The 14,936-nt window shown below is 34.8% G+C and overlaps 5 protein-coding genes and 1 non-coding gene across 7 annotated transcripts; 3 read left to right on the top strand and 3 right to left on the bottom strand.

Annotated features, from left to right (window-relative positions):
* The first annotated feature begins 498 nt into the window (after nucleotides 1-498).
* LOC145099131 (L10-interacting MYB domain-containing protein-like) lies at nucleotides 499-911 on the top strand. The gene is made up of 2 exons (XM_079036717.1): nucleotides 499-800; nucleotides 887-911. The coding sequence occupies exons 1-2, from the start codon at nucleotides 499-501 to the stop codon at nucleotides 909-911; spliced, it is 327 nt and encodes a 108-aa protein (XP_078892843.1).
* A 519-nt stretch (nucleotides 912-1,430) lies between these two features.
* On the top strand, nucleotides 1,431-2,156 carry LOC145099130 (uncharacterized). The gene has a single exon (XM_079036716.1). It carries the CDS (start codon nucleotides 1,431-1,433, stop codon nucleotides 2,154-2,156), a length of 726 nt encoding a protein of 241 aa, XP_078892842.1.
* A 1,584-nt stretch (nucleotides 2,157-3,740) lies between these two features.
* Nucleotides 3,741-5,409, top strand: LOC145103200 (squamosa promoter-binding-like protein 6). Of its 2 annotated transcripts, none has more exons than XM_079040767.1 (4): nucleotides 3,741-4,458; nucleotides 4,581-4,702; nucleotides 4,797-4,943; nucleotides 5,026-5,409. In XM_079040767.1, exons 1-4 carry the CDS (start codon nucleotides 3,986-3,988, stop codon nucleotides 5,310-5,312), a joined length of 1,029 nt encoding a protein of 342 aa, XP_078896893.1. In that variant the 5' UTR covers nucleotides 3,741-3,985; the 3' UTR covers nucleotides 5,313-5,409. The 2 variants fall into 2 exon arrangements, with proteins under 2 accessions (XP_078896893.1, XP_078896892.1); XM_079040766.1 differs by having other exon boundaries at nucleotides 4,788-4,943.
* Nucleotides 5,410-5,496: 87 nt separating this feature from the next.
* TRNAD-GUC (transfer RNA aspartic acid (anticodon GUC)) lies at nucleotides 5,497-5,568 on the bottom strand. Its single transcript has one exon. It is a non-coding gene; the product is annotated as a tRNA-Asp (tRNA).
* Nucleotides 5,569-6,210: 642 nt separating this feature from the next.
* LOC145103199 (putative UDP-arabinopyranose mutase 2) lies at nucleotides 6,211-8,242 on the bottom strand. Its single transcript, XM_079040765.1, has 3 exons — nucleotides 7,874-8,242; nucleotides 6,984-7,234; nucleotides 6,211-6,907 (listed from the first exon to the last, which is right to left on the bottom strand). The coding sequence occupies exons 1-3, from the start codon at nucleotides 8,192-8,194 to the stop codon at nucleotides 6,412-6,414; spliced, it is 1,068 nt and encodes a 355-aa protein (XP_078896891.1). The 5' UTR covers nucleotides 8,195-8,242; the 3' UTR covers nucleotides 6,211-6,411.
* Nucleotides 8,243-11,808: 3,566 nt separating this feature from the next.
* On the bottom strand, nucleotides 11,809-12,379 carry LOC145099129 (secreted RxLR effector protein 78-like). Its single transcript, XM_079036715.1, has 2 exons — nucleotides 12,136-12,379; nucleotides 11,809-11,975 (listed from the first exon to the last, which is right to left on the bottom strand). Exons 1-2 carry the CDS (start codon nucleotides 12,377-12,379, stop codon nucleotides 11,809-11,811), a joined length of 411 nt encoding a protein of 136 aa, XP_078892841.1.
* Between the last annotated feature and the right edge of the window lie 2,557 nt (nucleotides 12,380-14,936).

The following is a 14,936-nucleotide window of genomic DNA, read 5'->3' as shown; positions in this document are numbered from 1 at the left end:
TTGTATATGTTTCTTCCTTCATGTTCCTTATTTGTTTTTTGGCTATGTTTTTGGCTATTGCAATAGGTGTTAACTAGAAATTTTGTTAATATTTAGGATGTTTTGTTTTCGGCTGTTCGTGTGATTTATTTTGTTGTTGAAATTACATGGGAGCATGCATGTTATTTCTTGATGCAGAAAAAATTATGATGCAGAAAATTGAATATGTATATGTATACATGTACTTATGTTTTTGAATTTTAAAGGAACAAAATTAACGAGGAAAAATTATGATGCAGAAAAATGTGTATTGATTAATTACTTTATATGTGTATAGTAATTAACGAGCTAAACATGTGTATAGTAATTAACGAGCTAAACATGTGTATTGATTAATTACTATATATCCTCCAAATATGTTTATGTGTATATGTATATGTATACATGTACTTGTGTATATGTGTGGAAATATGTGTATATACTTGCATAACAAGCTAAACATTTATTTATTCCTTAGACATGGCAGAAAAGAGAAGTAGAGCTAGTTGGTCTTCGGATTTTGTGAACAAAACTTTTCTTGATTCATGTATCGAAGAACTAACAAATAACGGTCGGGAGGGTAGTGGTCTTAAAATTACCCCATGGAATATAATAGCTAAAAAACTAAAAAAAGAACACGACTTTGTTGTTGAGAAAAAACAAATGAAATATCGTTATGACTACTTGAAAAGCAAGTATGCAGTTTGGTTGAAATTAAAAAACAAAACTGGGAATCTCTATAATCCTGTCACAAACACGTTTCAAATGACGGATGAAGAGTGGTAAGCGGAAGCGAAGGTAATCTTTTAATTTAAAACACATTATTATTTATTAAAAAGTTTAATAATAAAATTATTTTTTCAAACAGTCGAACAAGATGGTTGAGAAATTAAGAAATGCACCCCTCCTTTACCCTGATCTATGCACCAAGTTGCATAACGGTGCTCCCTCATCACCGCTCTTATGTTGTTCGCTGAAAATGCTGGTAACAGGAAAATTTGGTTACGCCTCGAGTCTTCGACTTGTGAGTTGTGGGTGAAAAGTGCGGGAAAGAATTATGGATTACTTGGTTGATTTTAGTATGACTTTAGGATGTTTTTTGCTTTATGCTTTATGGATTTATATTATGGTACATGTTATGGATTTTTATGTGTAGGGTTGTTTCGTGTTATATTTAGGATTTTTAAGTTTAGGTTGTTTATGTGTTATGTTTAGGATTGTTAATTGGTATTGACTTTTTTGTTATGGATTTTTATGTTATGGATTTTTATTTTATGGAGTTATATGTCATCCATTTTAATGTTATTGATTAATTTTATGGTTTATGTTATAAAACTTATGTGATTTGTATTAACATGTAACAGGTTACATATGGATAAGGAAGGTGAGTTTTTAGGTTTCCTTATACTCTCATGCTATTGGTTGATGTTGGTTCGGAAAAGAAAAAAAAAAGAATTGAAAGAATAAAAGCTAACGAATCGGAAGAAACTGGGCATGCATATACACAAGATTTGATACACAGAGATCCTATACAATGTTTTGATATGATAGGTCTTTCACAAGATGCATTTGTATTATTATGCAATCATTTTACTCAAAGAAACCGGTTGCAACATAGTAGGACAATAAGCGTTGAAGAGAAGATGACTATATTTTTACATGTTGTAGGACATAATGAACGTTTTCGAGCTGTTAAAGAAAGATTTCACCACTCCATACAAACGATTCATCAATGTTTTCATGAAGTGCTAAAAGCAATGATGTGCTTTGCAAGAGAAATTATTGTACCAACGTCTTCTAATACAACAAGAAATACCTCGGAACGTTATAGACGGCTAAAAAACATTTTTCCTGGAGCATTAGGTGCACTAAATGGAACACTAGTACATGCAGTTGTGCCCGTTGATGAACAAACTCGCTATAGGGGAAGAGGAAAAGGTGAATGTTATCAAAGTGTAATCGGAATTTGTGATTTTGATATGATATTCACCTTTGTATGGGCTGGATGGGAGGGCATAGCACACGATTCTAAAGTTTTGAAAGAAGTTGCATTTAATCCGACTTCTGGATTTCCATTCCCTCCACCAGGTTGGTCATTTTTCTATAAGTTTTATTATCTATATTATTTATATGATTAATTTGTCACCCATCTACAGATAAATATTACCTTTGTGATGCCGCATACACCAACACCCGTGGATTTATGGCTCCTTACCGCAATACTAGGTATTGGTTAGCTGATTTTCGAAGAAACAGAGCTTTAACTAAGGAAGAAAGGTTCAATCATGCTCATGCACAACTTAGAAATTTCATTGAACGTGCTTATGGTGTATTGAAGGCGAGATTTCCAATTTTAAAACGTATGGCTCCTTATCCTTTTCCAGTGCAAAGAGACATAGTCATTGCCTGTGTCGCGGTCTATAATTTTATAAAGAAGTACAATATTGAAGATGACCTATTTACGAACTTTGAAAAAAACACTATGGTTACTCCTAATGTGGGAGGTGGAGGAAGTGAGGGCCAAAACATATAAGGCATAGAATGGGGTTCGGAAGCCGTTAAGTATATGACTACTTTGCGTGACCAGATTGCTAATGAGTTACTTTCAAATGGTTCACGTTAAATGATATACTTTTTTATTATGTATGACAATGTGTATTTGGATTTTGTATTACACTTCGTATTTGGATTTTTAATTATGTATGTTTAATTTGGATTTAATGTGATAATTTTTATTTGTATAATTATTTTATCCAACACAAAAGGAAAACATAAGGATAATATGGTCATTTTAATCATTCAGCACAATGAGTCAGATAAATAATCAAACAGCATAAATTCAGTCAGATGTGGACTCAGTCAGCATTTCTAACCCAGTCAGCTCCTAACTCAGTCAGCTCTAACCCAATCAGCAACTATCAAACGACCCCTAAGGCCATCTTCAATGGTAGTTTAATGGGGAGTTTAATCCCATTAAACTCAAAATCCCCATTGAACTCCACACTCTCTCTCCTCTCACACACATATACATGATGTGACAATCCATTAAATTGTATTGGGTTTAATGGAGTGTAGAGTTTATAGGTAAAATTGTAATGTGAGTGGAATGTATATGTGGCAATCCATTGAACTCATTTGAGTTCAATGCATTGAAGATGGCCTAAGTGTTTCTCACGGGATTAACATGAATTGAATTTCAAAGTAACCCAAACATTACCGGAAGAAATATCAGATATTACTGGAAGAAATATCAATACGAAAAGTGAAAACGATCGTCATATATCCAAATTCATTAAAATTAACAACCACTATTTTCTACTCCGTTTTCTAACATACCACTCAAGAAGAGTTTTGGTAGGTTGACAACCTGATTTTGTAATCAAGCCCCACTTCCCATATATCATCCAATTATAATTTATCACGAAGTTTAACTTAACAAAACATCTTAGTAATAAGTCTCTGGTTAAAGATTGTCACATGATTTTGTAGTACGCAAACCGTGTCTATTACGTACATATTACAAAATAACTCTTTCTTGAATTTATTACGAATTTCCCAGACCTTCTTCCATGGAGTTGGGACGCGCAACCTATGTACTGTCTCCATCAATTTACGACCATAATAGTCACCACCCACCGCATGGCCCCCTTCTAACCTTATTACCTATCTCCATCATACTTAAATCGCATGGGTTCAACCTTTCATTGTCGTTTTCATGGTCCCTTGTCAACTAAATACACTTCTTGCTTCTGCTTCTTTCCCTCAGTATCTCACATTGTCTTCCCATTAAAGCATCCTTCCAAACACCATATTTACCTTATTTTGATTAAACTTTCCTCATATGGCTTACATTTTTACTTTTCTTGATCTTCGTTATTCTTTATTCTTTACGTGAGTTGCGTTTTGCATCATTTCAAGAAATAGAGTCTTATATATAATCATGTTTTTCAGTTTCTAGATTTTGGAGATGGAGTCTTGGACCTTCGATTCTAAAGCTAAAATGGGATCATTGGATTGGGAATCCAAATCTCCATTTATCTTTGAGAACAATATGGTTTTCTCAAATAACGCAATGTGCGTTGAGAATCAAGGATTTGGAGAGATTTGTTTCCCTCAAATCGTTGGGAACTCATTGTCGAGTCCTATTATGGGTGCCACTCACAATAAGTTTCTTGAAGAACATGAATCGAGTTCTGAGTTGTTGAGTTCTGTTGTCGAGTCAAATCAACTACTTGATCTTACTACACACGTGGCATCTAAACAGAAACGAACCATGGTTTTCAATTCTTTGTCACCATTATGCAAAGTTCATGGCTGCAACAAGAGCCTTGTCTCTTGTAAAGATTACCATAAGAGGCATAAAGTGTGTGAATTACACTCAAAAACAGCTAAAGTCATCGTGCATGGAGTCGAACAAAGGTTTTGTCAACAGTGTAGCAGGTAATTTTTCATACCCATTAACTAAATTCAAATCTTTTCAAGTTTTATATCCCGATTTGTATCAATGAAGCATCTTTCAAACTGATTTACGCACCATTTCTAAGCTTGTTTCTTGATTCTAGGTTTCATTTGTTGAAAGAATTTGATGATGGAAAGAGGAGTTGCAGGAAACGTCTAGCTGATCATAATGAGCGACGAAGGAAACCTCATTCTAGTCGCCATGGGAGATTGCTTCCACCATATCGTAAGATCTTGACACCACTCTCTCAAAATTTTGTGTTTCTTAATTTTGAGTTTCGTTTTTGTTACTAATTCAAATAATTTTCAAGATCCAACAGGCACCAAGGTTAAAGGATCTACAAAAACAAGGGCAAGATCATCTATAATAGATATAGATCAGTACCCATCACTTTATGTCGATAATAATGAATACATACAAGCATCAAATTCCCATTTATTTCCGTTTCTTAATAAGGATCAATCAGGTGAGAAACAAGGATGAACAACTCGTTCTTTTTTCTAAATTTTCGTTGAGAAATTGCAGTGATTATATATTAAACTTTTTAGGTGGTGAAGAGGACTTCATTACCATGGATTCAACGTGTGCTCTCTCTCCTCTGTCATCTCAATCACATGGTTCTTCTTCATTTCATTTATCAAGAAACCCAACATCATGGACACACGCATTGAATCAGAATACCCATCTAGCGTCTGGAGTGTTAAATAACATGAACCCATTAATGGTGGGTTCTGAATACGTAAACTCTCAGAATCGGCTATGGTGTGATGAGGTGTCTACTGTCGACTTGCTTCACCTATCATCACAGCTTGAGCGAGTGGAGCTTCATAAATAAATATGGTTATATTGTAGCGATTGAATCTGCAGAAAGCTTCATTTTCACCATTTAAGTTGTTAGTTATGGTAGAAATTTAAGATGCATCTTCTTAAAATTGTTTTTGGCATTGCCTTTTCAAATAAAATAGCAAATGTTATAGTGAAAACCCAAAAAAAAAATAAATAAATAAATAAAACAAAATCGCCGTTGCCGGGGATCGAACCCGGGTCACCCGCGTGACAGGCGGGAATACTTACCACTATACTACAACGACCGATTTGTTTATAATTTCCTATTAAATAGTCTAATCTAGCTTATTCTCGTATTTGATTTAAATATACAGCCGGACATGAAAGCGACTAACAAAAGAAAAAGAAGGAAGAAAACAAAAGGATGCAAGCTGTTTCCTATAAGTTAAAATTTCTATCGACATTTTCAAGATTGGATTGTCGTATAAATAATCATATAATAGATTTTTATCAAATTACAACCATATGTTACAAAAATAATCCTTGAAACAACTTCATTAACAAATATATTGTACAAAACAATATCTATCTTTACCCAAATTGTAAATTCCAAATCACAAATCTATTAACAAATATATTGTACAAAACAATATCTATCTTTACCCAAATTGTAAATTCCAAATCACAAATCTTTAACAATTTCACCCATAGTCCCATACCTTTCACCTCATGACTCATTACTCATGTACAACAAAAGTTATCATAGATTATCAAAATTCAAACCTGCAAAAGGACCACTCTCTTAATGAGGGACACAAACAGTCGATTCTTGTGATAAAAACGTGGGGACTCCGCTAAAAAGTAAAAAATTTAATCAAATTTCCAAGTGGATCCCACACAACAATGATTTCAAGATTTCAAATTTAGTTTAAGTAAACAAAAGCACATGAACAAAATCAATCCCAAAAGGTATTATATATAATAATAAATATCCTCATCATAACCCTCCATACTCCAAAAATTCAAATGCTCAAATACCTTACAAAAATAACTCAAATATAAATAATTCATTAATAAACCTAATGCAATACTACCAAATAATTCAACTATGGATCAACTTCAATGTTTCAAAATTCAAACCCTAAACTTCACTTCCCATTAACAACTTGTTGACCAGATGGATTAAGCTCATCCCAAGCTTCAATCCACGTCAGCATAGCATCAGCAAGCTTGTTGAAATAGTCATCAACCTTCCCAAGCTTAGCTTTCACCTGCTTTGAAAGCTCCTTGTAGCAGCTTTGCACGGTGGTGCACTCTTTTGGTAGGGTGGTCGCCTGAAAAAATGGGATCAACTCCTCCTGCCAATAAATCCCTTTGTATTCTTTTTTCAAATTCACAAAAGGGTTGCTAGCTTTACTATGCCAAATGTAGGGTAAACCAGTCTTCACCCCCCACCCCATATGATCACAGATCACCTTCATACACCACCCTGCCCACATGTCATCATAGCGACCAATTGGTTGACCATCGCCCATTAGACCAAAGTACATTGCAGGGCCTATGAGTTCTCGATCAAAAGCAAGGTTCATTCCACACATCGGGAATAGGGTTCCTTTTGGAATTGTTAAAACTGCGTCTACAAACCTGAAGATTGAGGATGAAAATGAGATCTTGAAAAGGAAGAAATGAAGATTTTTGGTTGTTTGATCTGTTTAGTTACCTGGTGTTTCTTTCGCGGGGTTTGACTAGTTGAGTTGGGGCGTCGTAGTCAGGGATGTTGAGCCAGAGGCCATGGGAGACTGCGGTGGGGACACCTTCACGGAGGCTGAAGGGGTACCCACGGACGAAATCTGTGCCTTCTCTGTATGGATCGTAGAGGGTGTTGAAGAAGAAGGGGGTTGATGGAGAGAGGAGGTTCTTGATGTGTTGTTCGAGTGCGTTGATGTCGTTTCCAGATGGGTCTTTTGCAACCTGATGAAGAAGGTGAGTTATGTGAGAGTATGGAAGAGAAAGCAATTTATCAAACACTTGGTGTGCCTGATGTAACGAGATCAAGTTCTTGGTGGAAAGAATTGTAATTTAGATCTAGAAAGTTTTTTTGATTTAAGATGCATGCATACATTGATCAGAGGTAATCAAATCGAAAAGGGTCAGATTTCAAATTCAATATCAATGAAGATCCATACTCGAAGGAATAGATCTCAATGTTATTATTTTTGAAGTGTCCATGTCCACATACCCACGCAATTATTAGAGATGGATTTCATGTCATAATCAGGGTATTCCCTTTTTCACAGGGTGACTCTGTTACTTAGAAACGGAAAAGCCAGATCCAAGTCAAACACGCTAACAGACCTAGTCAAAACCCCAGATCGGTGGAAATATCAATGGAAGTAACAAGAGTTAAACATCATTGAAGTTAATTTCAATGTTAAATTCAAAATTCAGGAAAATTTCCCCAAATCATACGATCTTAAGACAAGAAGCGGATAATTTCGAAGTATGTTTTTAAATTTCAATCTTAAACCCAAACCCCATCCGTAATCTACAATCATATTCGAAACTAAGCACAATGGAATCATTAAGCAAAGAGAAATTCGATAAACTTACAAAGCAATCGTCGTCAATGGTGAAGATGTACTTCTTCTTCGACACCATGTAACCAAAGCAACGACAAGCAGAATCCTTGAAGGAGATACAAGAAGCTTTAGGACCCAGGATTCTGTTGATATCGTTACGATTATAGAGCTCGTAATCGAAGCCTTCGGGGACTTTGATGACCTTTGAAGGATCGCCATCTTGTACGATGATTAGATGGTAAGGTTGAAAGAATGGCCTCCACATCTCTAGGAAATCAAGGTTTCGAATCGTGGGTATGACGATATCGAGTTCATCTTTCAAAATTGGTGTTGGGGTTACAGAGGAAGCCATTGTTGTTCAAAGAGAAGAAACCGAGTAGGTTTTGTGCGAGTATAAGCAGGCGATAGTTAAAGGTATAAATAAGGAGATAGCTTTTGGACTTGGACGTCGACGAAATAGAGAAGAAAAGTTAGGGGGCTAAAAGGTTAAAAAGGATAACTTAGAGTCCTTATAAGTTATTATAATTTATAAGTATAACAGTTGAAAAGTATATGTAAACTCGTGAGAGGATTTTCAAACTCCTAGTTTGAAAATTTTGGGAGTATATGCGTTACAAAATTTATAACATGTTATGTTGTTGAAAAGGTTGCTAAATACAAAAGTATTATGTGTATTTAATATAAACAAAGTTGGTGATCAACTTTTGTTATGGTTAGTGAATGTCAACCAAATTATTTTTCATATTATAACACATTTGGGAAAAAAAATCTTCATCAATCCCATATAAAATGACCCACAACAAGATCGAGTCTAGTTGACATTGGTACTTAACCACAAGATGACACCTATTGTAAATTATAAATTTAAGAAAATGAAAGATTTATCTAAGCATTAAATATAGTATCCACTGTTTGCTTAGCCACATATGGAACTATCATAGCAATAACAATAGATGTCCAAAAGAAAAATCTTTAATTTGATTGTTCGAACGAGTGTCTTCCAACATGAAAACTATCCATTAAAAGTTGTAGGGTTCCTTGAGTTCCATATATCGCGGTTGTACAAACACATAACAAGATTGTCTATCATTGATACCCTTCCCAACGATTCTAATATATAGGAACAGTTGTAAGTTTGCAAGTGTGCTAGAAACTAGCTCATATCACAGGAACGAAATCAGAAAAGTGAAAAAAACAAAAAACAAAAAACAAAAAACAAACAAAGGAATTGACAATTACTTGGAGCCTAGACATTTAATAAAAACTACGTATTTTTATTACACTGTGACTTTTTTTTTTTTTTTTTTTTTGAATTTAAGCAAAAATTAGCATTGACAAATAAAAAACTTAAGCAAGAACCTCAAGTCTCGATACAAAAAAGGTTTAACTACGGAGACATGCACTAAACAAACTAAACAAGATTAGAAAATTTGGATCTACACTTAATCTAATTAAAAGTGCTAACGCATATATCGTCCGCCACGTTCAATATAACTCGTCTTTTATTTCTAAAAACTAACTCATTCCGGGCCTTCCAAATCATCCATAACAACGAATAAACAAGCGACGGGAACAATTTCTTCAAACATTTTCCCACACTTGAAGAGTTGAGCCTAGCCACAAGTTTAGAGCAAGAAGAAGGAATATCACTCCAAATATTAGACCATCCAGTAAACTATCCCCAAATGTCTTTAGCATAATCACATAAGAAGAATAGATGTTCTGAGTTCTCCTCTATATTATGACATAAAGGACAACGAGTGGAAGTGACATTAAGCCCACGCTTCGCCAGATTAATATAAGTCGGAATTCTATCTTCGAATGACCTCCAAACAAAGCAATTAATTTTTAAAGGGATCCATTTTACGCGGACAAACTTACTCACAATATCATCATCACTCAGGGGCGGATTTATTATGGTGGCCGTAGTGGCACCGGCAACCCTTAATTTTTCCAAACGCAATGTAAAAATTTTTGATTTTTTATTAATGTACATCTACAAAAAATGATTATATTATTATTATAGTTCACAAAAACTATCAAAAGTTGAATGGTTGAGTTGGTTTAACGTGTCTCTCAATACACATCTTCTCTTAAATGCCATGGGTTCAAGTCCTTTTCTCAACATTTTTTTTTATTTTCATGCCAATTACAGTTCTCAAAATCTTCACAAAACTAATTTGGGCGCATTTCCAATTCTCAAATTTTTTGGTATCTTTCTCCCTCTCCACGATCAAAGACACCACAACATAGGTACACTATTTCTCTCTTTCTCCCACTTTAATCCAAAAATACGAACTTCATCATGGAGAGATATGAAGAACGACGACCCTCTTTAAGAGACCATCGGGAGAGAAGAAGCACCGCCACCAGAATTCATCTAAGCGCTAGGTATATCTCCACCATAACAGAAACAACAATTTCGTTTGTAATGTTCTAGTGTTGAACTTAAATGCATTTAGGATTTACCTTTTTTGATGTTTTAGGGTTACGAACAATTATTGAACAGGGAATCTTTTGTGAATTCGGAAACCATTTTAGGCGAGAACTACAACTCTCGAATTTCTAGTGAATTAGGGTTTCTTTGTTTTTGAATATACACTGTGATATTTCTGAGTTATTTACATTGGTTTTCTTTGTTTGATATTTGTTACCTGTGAGTTTCTTATTGATCTTATTTAAGAGGGTGTGAGTAAGTGAGTTCATAGCAATTTTTCTATGAAGCAGACTTTTTTTTTCTTCATCAGTAATTGCTAGATCTACACATTAAAGAAGAAAGACCAAAAGGAAAAATGATTATGACAAGGTAGGCAAATTTCTTTAAATGTACTATAGATATGTTGGGTGTATTACCTGAATATGTTGGGTGTATTACCTTAATACACAAGTCAGTATGGCTATTATAGAATTGAGTATCAACTGTACCTTTACTTCCAAAGTATTAGATTACTTTTTCCTTATTTTTAATTCTCTAATTTGATTGAATTGCCCATTTTTCCCTCTCAAGTTTACCATTTCCTTATACACAAGTCATGGGTTTGTTAATCTTGACCGATCCAATACGAACCCGGCCCAACACGAACTTGTTTTCCAAGTCTATGTTGTTATTTGATCGGTTTTTTTTGTGCAACTACTGCTAGATATTCCTGCGTCCGCCCCTGTCATCACTCGCATCAATCTGAGAAAATGTCGTTGGAATCTTCACTCCAGCGTCATCTATCTCTCCCCTGAACAAAAGAGAAATCCTCCAATATATTAGACATTTGCGAAAACTGAGCAGCCTCTCAACCCCTTCGCATCTACCTTATCCAATCCCAATTCCACTGTATAAGCACACCATTTTCAAAAACAGCCTTGTTACTAACTAGACGATCTTTTTTCTTCTCAACCGCATATAAATTTGGGCATAGATCTATTAACGGAGCATCACTACGCCACTTATCATTCCAAAAGCAAGTCCTATCACCATTTCCAACCACGCACAGACATATTATTAAGACAAATGTCATTCTCCAATAAGTCACCTTTAATGCTAACAATACTATACCAAACACCTTTCAAAGAACTTTTGGCGAGAATTTCCCGTCAATAAGACTAAGATTGAGAATAGATTTAATGCATGATAACCAAAGTGAGTGACCATCATTTTTAAGTCGCCACTACCACTTAGCTAGAAGAACCAAATTTGCCGACTACAACCTACCAACGCCAAGACCACCTAACTTCCTCAGTTTGGTAACTACCTCCCAAGCAACCTAATTAATTCTTTTTTTATTAATATCACCACCGCATAAAAATCTCCTCCGAAATCTCTCGAGAAGATTAATAATATTTTCAGGGGCTCAAAATAAGGAAAAAAGTAAAGAGGAATACTACTAAGCATCGAGTTAACAAGCATTAATCTTCCCCCAAACCAAAGGCACTTCACCTTCCACTTTGAAAGTTTGGATCTAAACTTTTCCACCACTAGACTCCATTTTTAGCAAGCCTCATGTTAGCCCCCACCGATAAGCCAAGATACATGAAAGGAAAAGTGGTCGGCTCACACTTGAGAATGCTAGCAAGCCTATGCACATCCAAGTCAATGATACCCACTCCAAACACCTGGCTTTTATGCAAATTCACCTTCAATCCTGAAGCAATAAAGAAACAACACAGCAAACGATTAAGGTTAACAAAATTCACATCCGACCATTCGCCAATGAAGATAACGTCATCAGCATACATAAAATGTGAAATGGAGATTTCATTGTTGGGTAGAGAAAGTCCATGGAAGTGATGAAGATAGCAGACCTTCAATGGCTATAATAAAGAGAAAATGTGCTAATGGATCTCCTTGCCTCAATCCTCTTTTGATATTGAATTCTTTCATCGGTGCACCGTTAATTAAGATAGAAGCCCGAATGGAACCCAGATAGCCCCTAATCCACCTCATCCACTTCCACCTAAAATTCATTTGCTCCATAATCGAATCCAAAAAGTCCCAATTTAAAGATTCAAATGCTTTTTCGAAATCAACTTTGAAAATTAACGACATTTTCTTAACCTTTTACCACCACAATATGATTTCATTTACTAAAAGTGGACCATCTAAGATTTTTTTCCTTCAACATAAGTCGGTTGCTTCGGACTAATAACCTTGTTCAACACTTTTTTGAGGCGAATGGACAAAACTTTCAAAAGAATCTTATATAAACATCCAACAAGCTTAACAGGTCTATAATTTTTCAGAGTTAGCGGGTCTCTTGATTTTGGACTTAAAGAAATAAATGAGGAATTGCATCCTCTCGCCAATGACCCATAGTCCTCAAAATCTTTCATAAACAACTTAACTTCCAATTTTATCAACTCCTAATAATGCTTCAAAAAACTAAAAGTGAATCCATCGAGATTCGGAGCTTTATCATTATCGCAACACCAAATAGCTTCTTTGATTTCAACCTTGGCAATGGGACGAGTGAGCATCATTCTATCACCCTCAAAAATCTTTTTGAACGGAGTACTAATAAGTTTTGGGCATGTCCTACAAAGGTTCATCAAACTTATTAGAAAAGAAATCGAAGACCTCCTTAGTAATTTTCGTCGGATCATTTTCCCATATGTCATTAATTCTGACTACATGAATATGATTTTTCCTCATATTGTTATTATCAACCTCGTAAAATAACTTAGAGTTCTTATCACCATCTACATCCCATTTTAGTCTCATTTATTTAACGCAAATCTTTGAATTGTATCGAGTTCTTGAATTCTTTTCTTTCAAAGGTGACGATTTACCCTTTCTGGGGAAGGAAGAGGCTAATCTTCTGCAATTAATTCCATCTCATCAATTTTTACAAGAAGGTCCTAAAATTCCTTGTTCTCTTTACATTTCAAATCTCTTCTCCAATCTTTAATCTCATTTTTAATAACCATAATCTTTTTAGTAAACCTCTTGTCATACGTGCCACAAGGATTGTCACTATCCAAACCTTACTCACAATATCATTCAAATGTTTCTAGCAACTATTGTGTGCATGAATGAACCAATCACAAATTAGCAAAAAATAAATAATTCATTAAATCAATGACGGTATTTTGGGTTTTTTATACTTCTAATTAATGGTATCCTTTAAATAAATCCCTATAATTAAGGAAACAAAATAAATAGGTTGGCTTAATCTCTCTATTTTATCTCACAGTAGTTGTTCTTGTTCGCCTAAAAAAGAAAAAGAAATCAAGGAGTCGGCTGCTTATTAGTTTCACAACTGTATAACATCACCACCCATTCCCCCTCTTTCTCTAAAAACTAGCATCCACAACCACCATCATCTTGGCTGGCGACCAACGCCACCATCATCTCCATCGCCGATCACCACACACACGTACACACCACCACCAAATTTTTTGTTCTTCAAGGAATTAAAGGGATTCAATAAATTATGCAGATAATTATAAATTTCATTACAAATTCTTTATTGTCTCATTTTTTCTTCACCCTCCAAAAATAAAAATGAAGAACGAAATTGATCCGTCGAGACTGCACAGTACACAGGCTCCAACCGACAGCCCAATTTTATTCCAGTCGCTTTCTACATGTATCGCCCCTTTGTAATATATATGATTAATTTCAACTTTCTCTACCTCCTATATGATTTCTCTCTAGTATGTGTTGTTTCTTGATAAAAGTTACATCATGATTCTAACAATCTCATAGAAACCCTAAAATACTCGGCATAATTATTGTATGAGATTCGGACTTCAAGATTATCTTCTCATAAATACTTCAAATCTATAATTTTGTATTCGTTTGTCATTGAGTTTTATTTATTTTTGTAGCAAAGTAACATTTTTATGATGTGTTATGCTTTTGTTTCAAGAAATTAAGGTAAAGTTTGACTTTTGGATTGTTAGACTAACTCTCAATTTGATGTTTGATATGAATTGCATCGATCGTGGAGTAATATTACATTTGTATATCAAACTTTATAACAGATATTCTTATTAATTATACTAATTCATCTTTGTGATGTACATCATCTGTAAAGATTAATGAAATTATGGTTGTAAATATTTTATGCTATTAGGCTTGATGTTTCTTCAATTTAAAAGTGGTTAGGAGAGTTGTTGAGCAGACAAGTGAAGAAATAATTCTTCCACTTCTATATGTAATTTTAATTCATTAAAATACATGTAATTTTACTTATTTTCCTTTTTATATGGTTATAAAATATACATGTAAATTGAAGAAACATCATGTACCGACATGATGTTGTTAGGGATGTTCTCTCTGATGCTTGTCGGCATGCTAGTATTTCTGTGAAGAAAGAAGCCCCAATGAACTTTTTGACGGACCCACGAGATGGAAGATACACACTCAAGTCGGCTAACATTTTGGTCTTTAAATGGATAGAAGGGAGGCATGCTTTTGTGGATCTTACTCGAGTCTCTCTTCTTGTAGATTTGAGGAGCGGGGATTTCACAGTAGGGCATGCCGCTTTGAAAGACGATGCGTGCAAAGTGGCAAAGCACGAGAATTCATGTATAGAAAATCAACATGTGTTTATACCTTTTGTATTTGATACATTTGGTTTTTTCGTGTCATAGGCGGTGGA

This window comes from Lactuca serriola, chromosome 4 (genome assembly GCF_051521515.1).
Source record: "Lactuca serriola cultivar US96UC23 chromosome 4, Lser_US96UC23_V15, whole genome shotgun sequence".
NCBI classification, from domain to species: Eukaryota; Viridiplantae; Streptophyta; class Magnoliopsida; order Asterales; family Asteraceae; genus Lactuca; species Lactuca serriola.
This window is presented reverse-complemented; position numbering and strand designations above follow the sequence as displayed.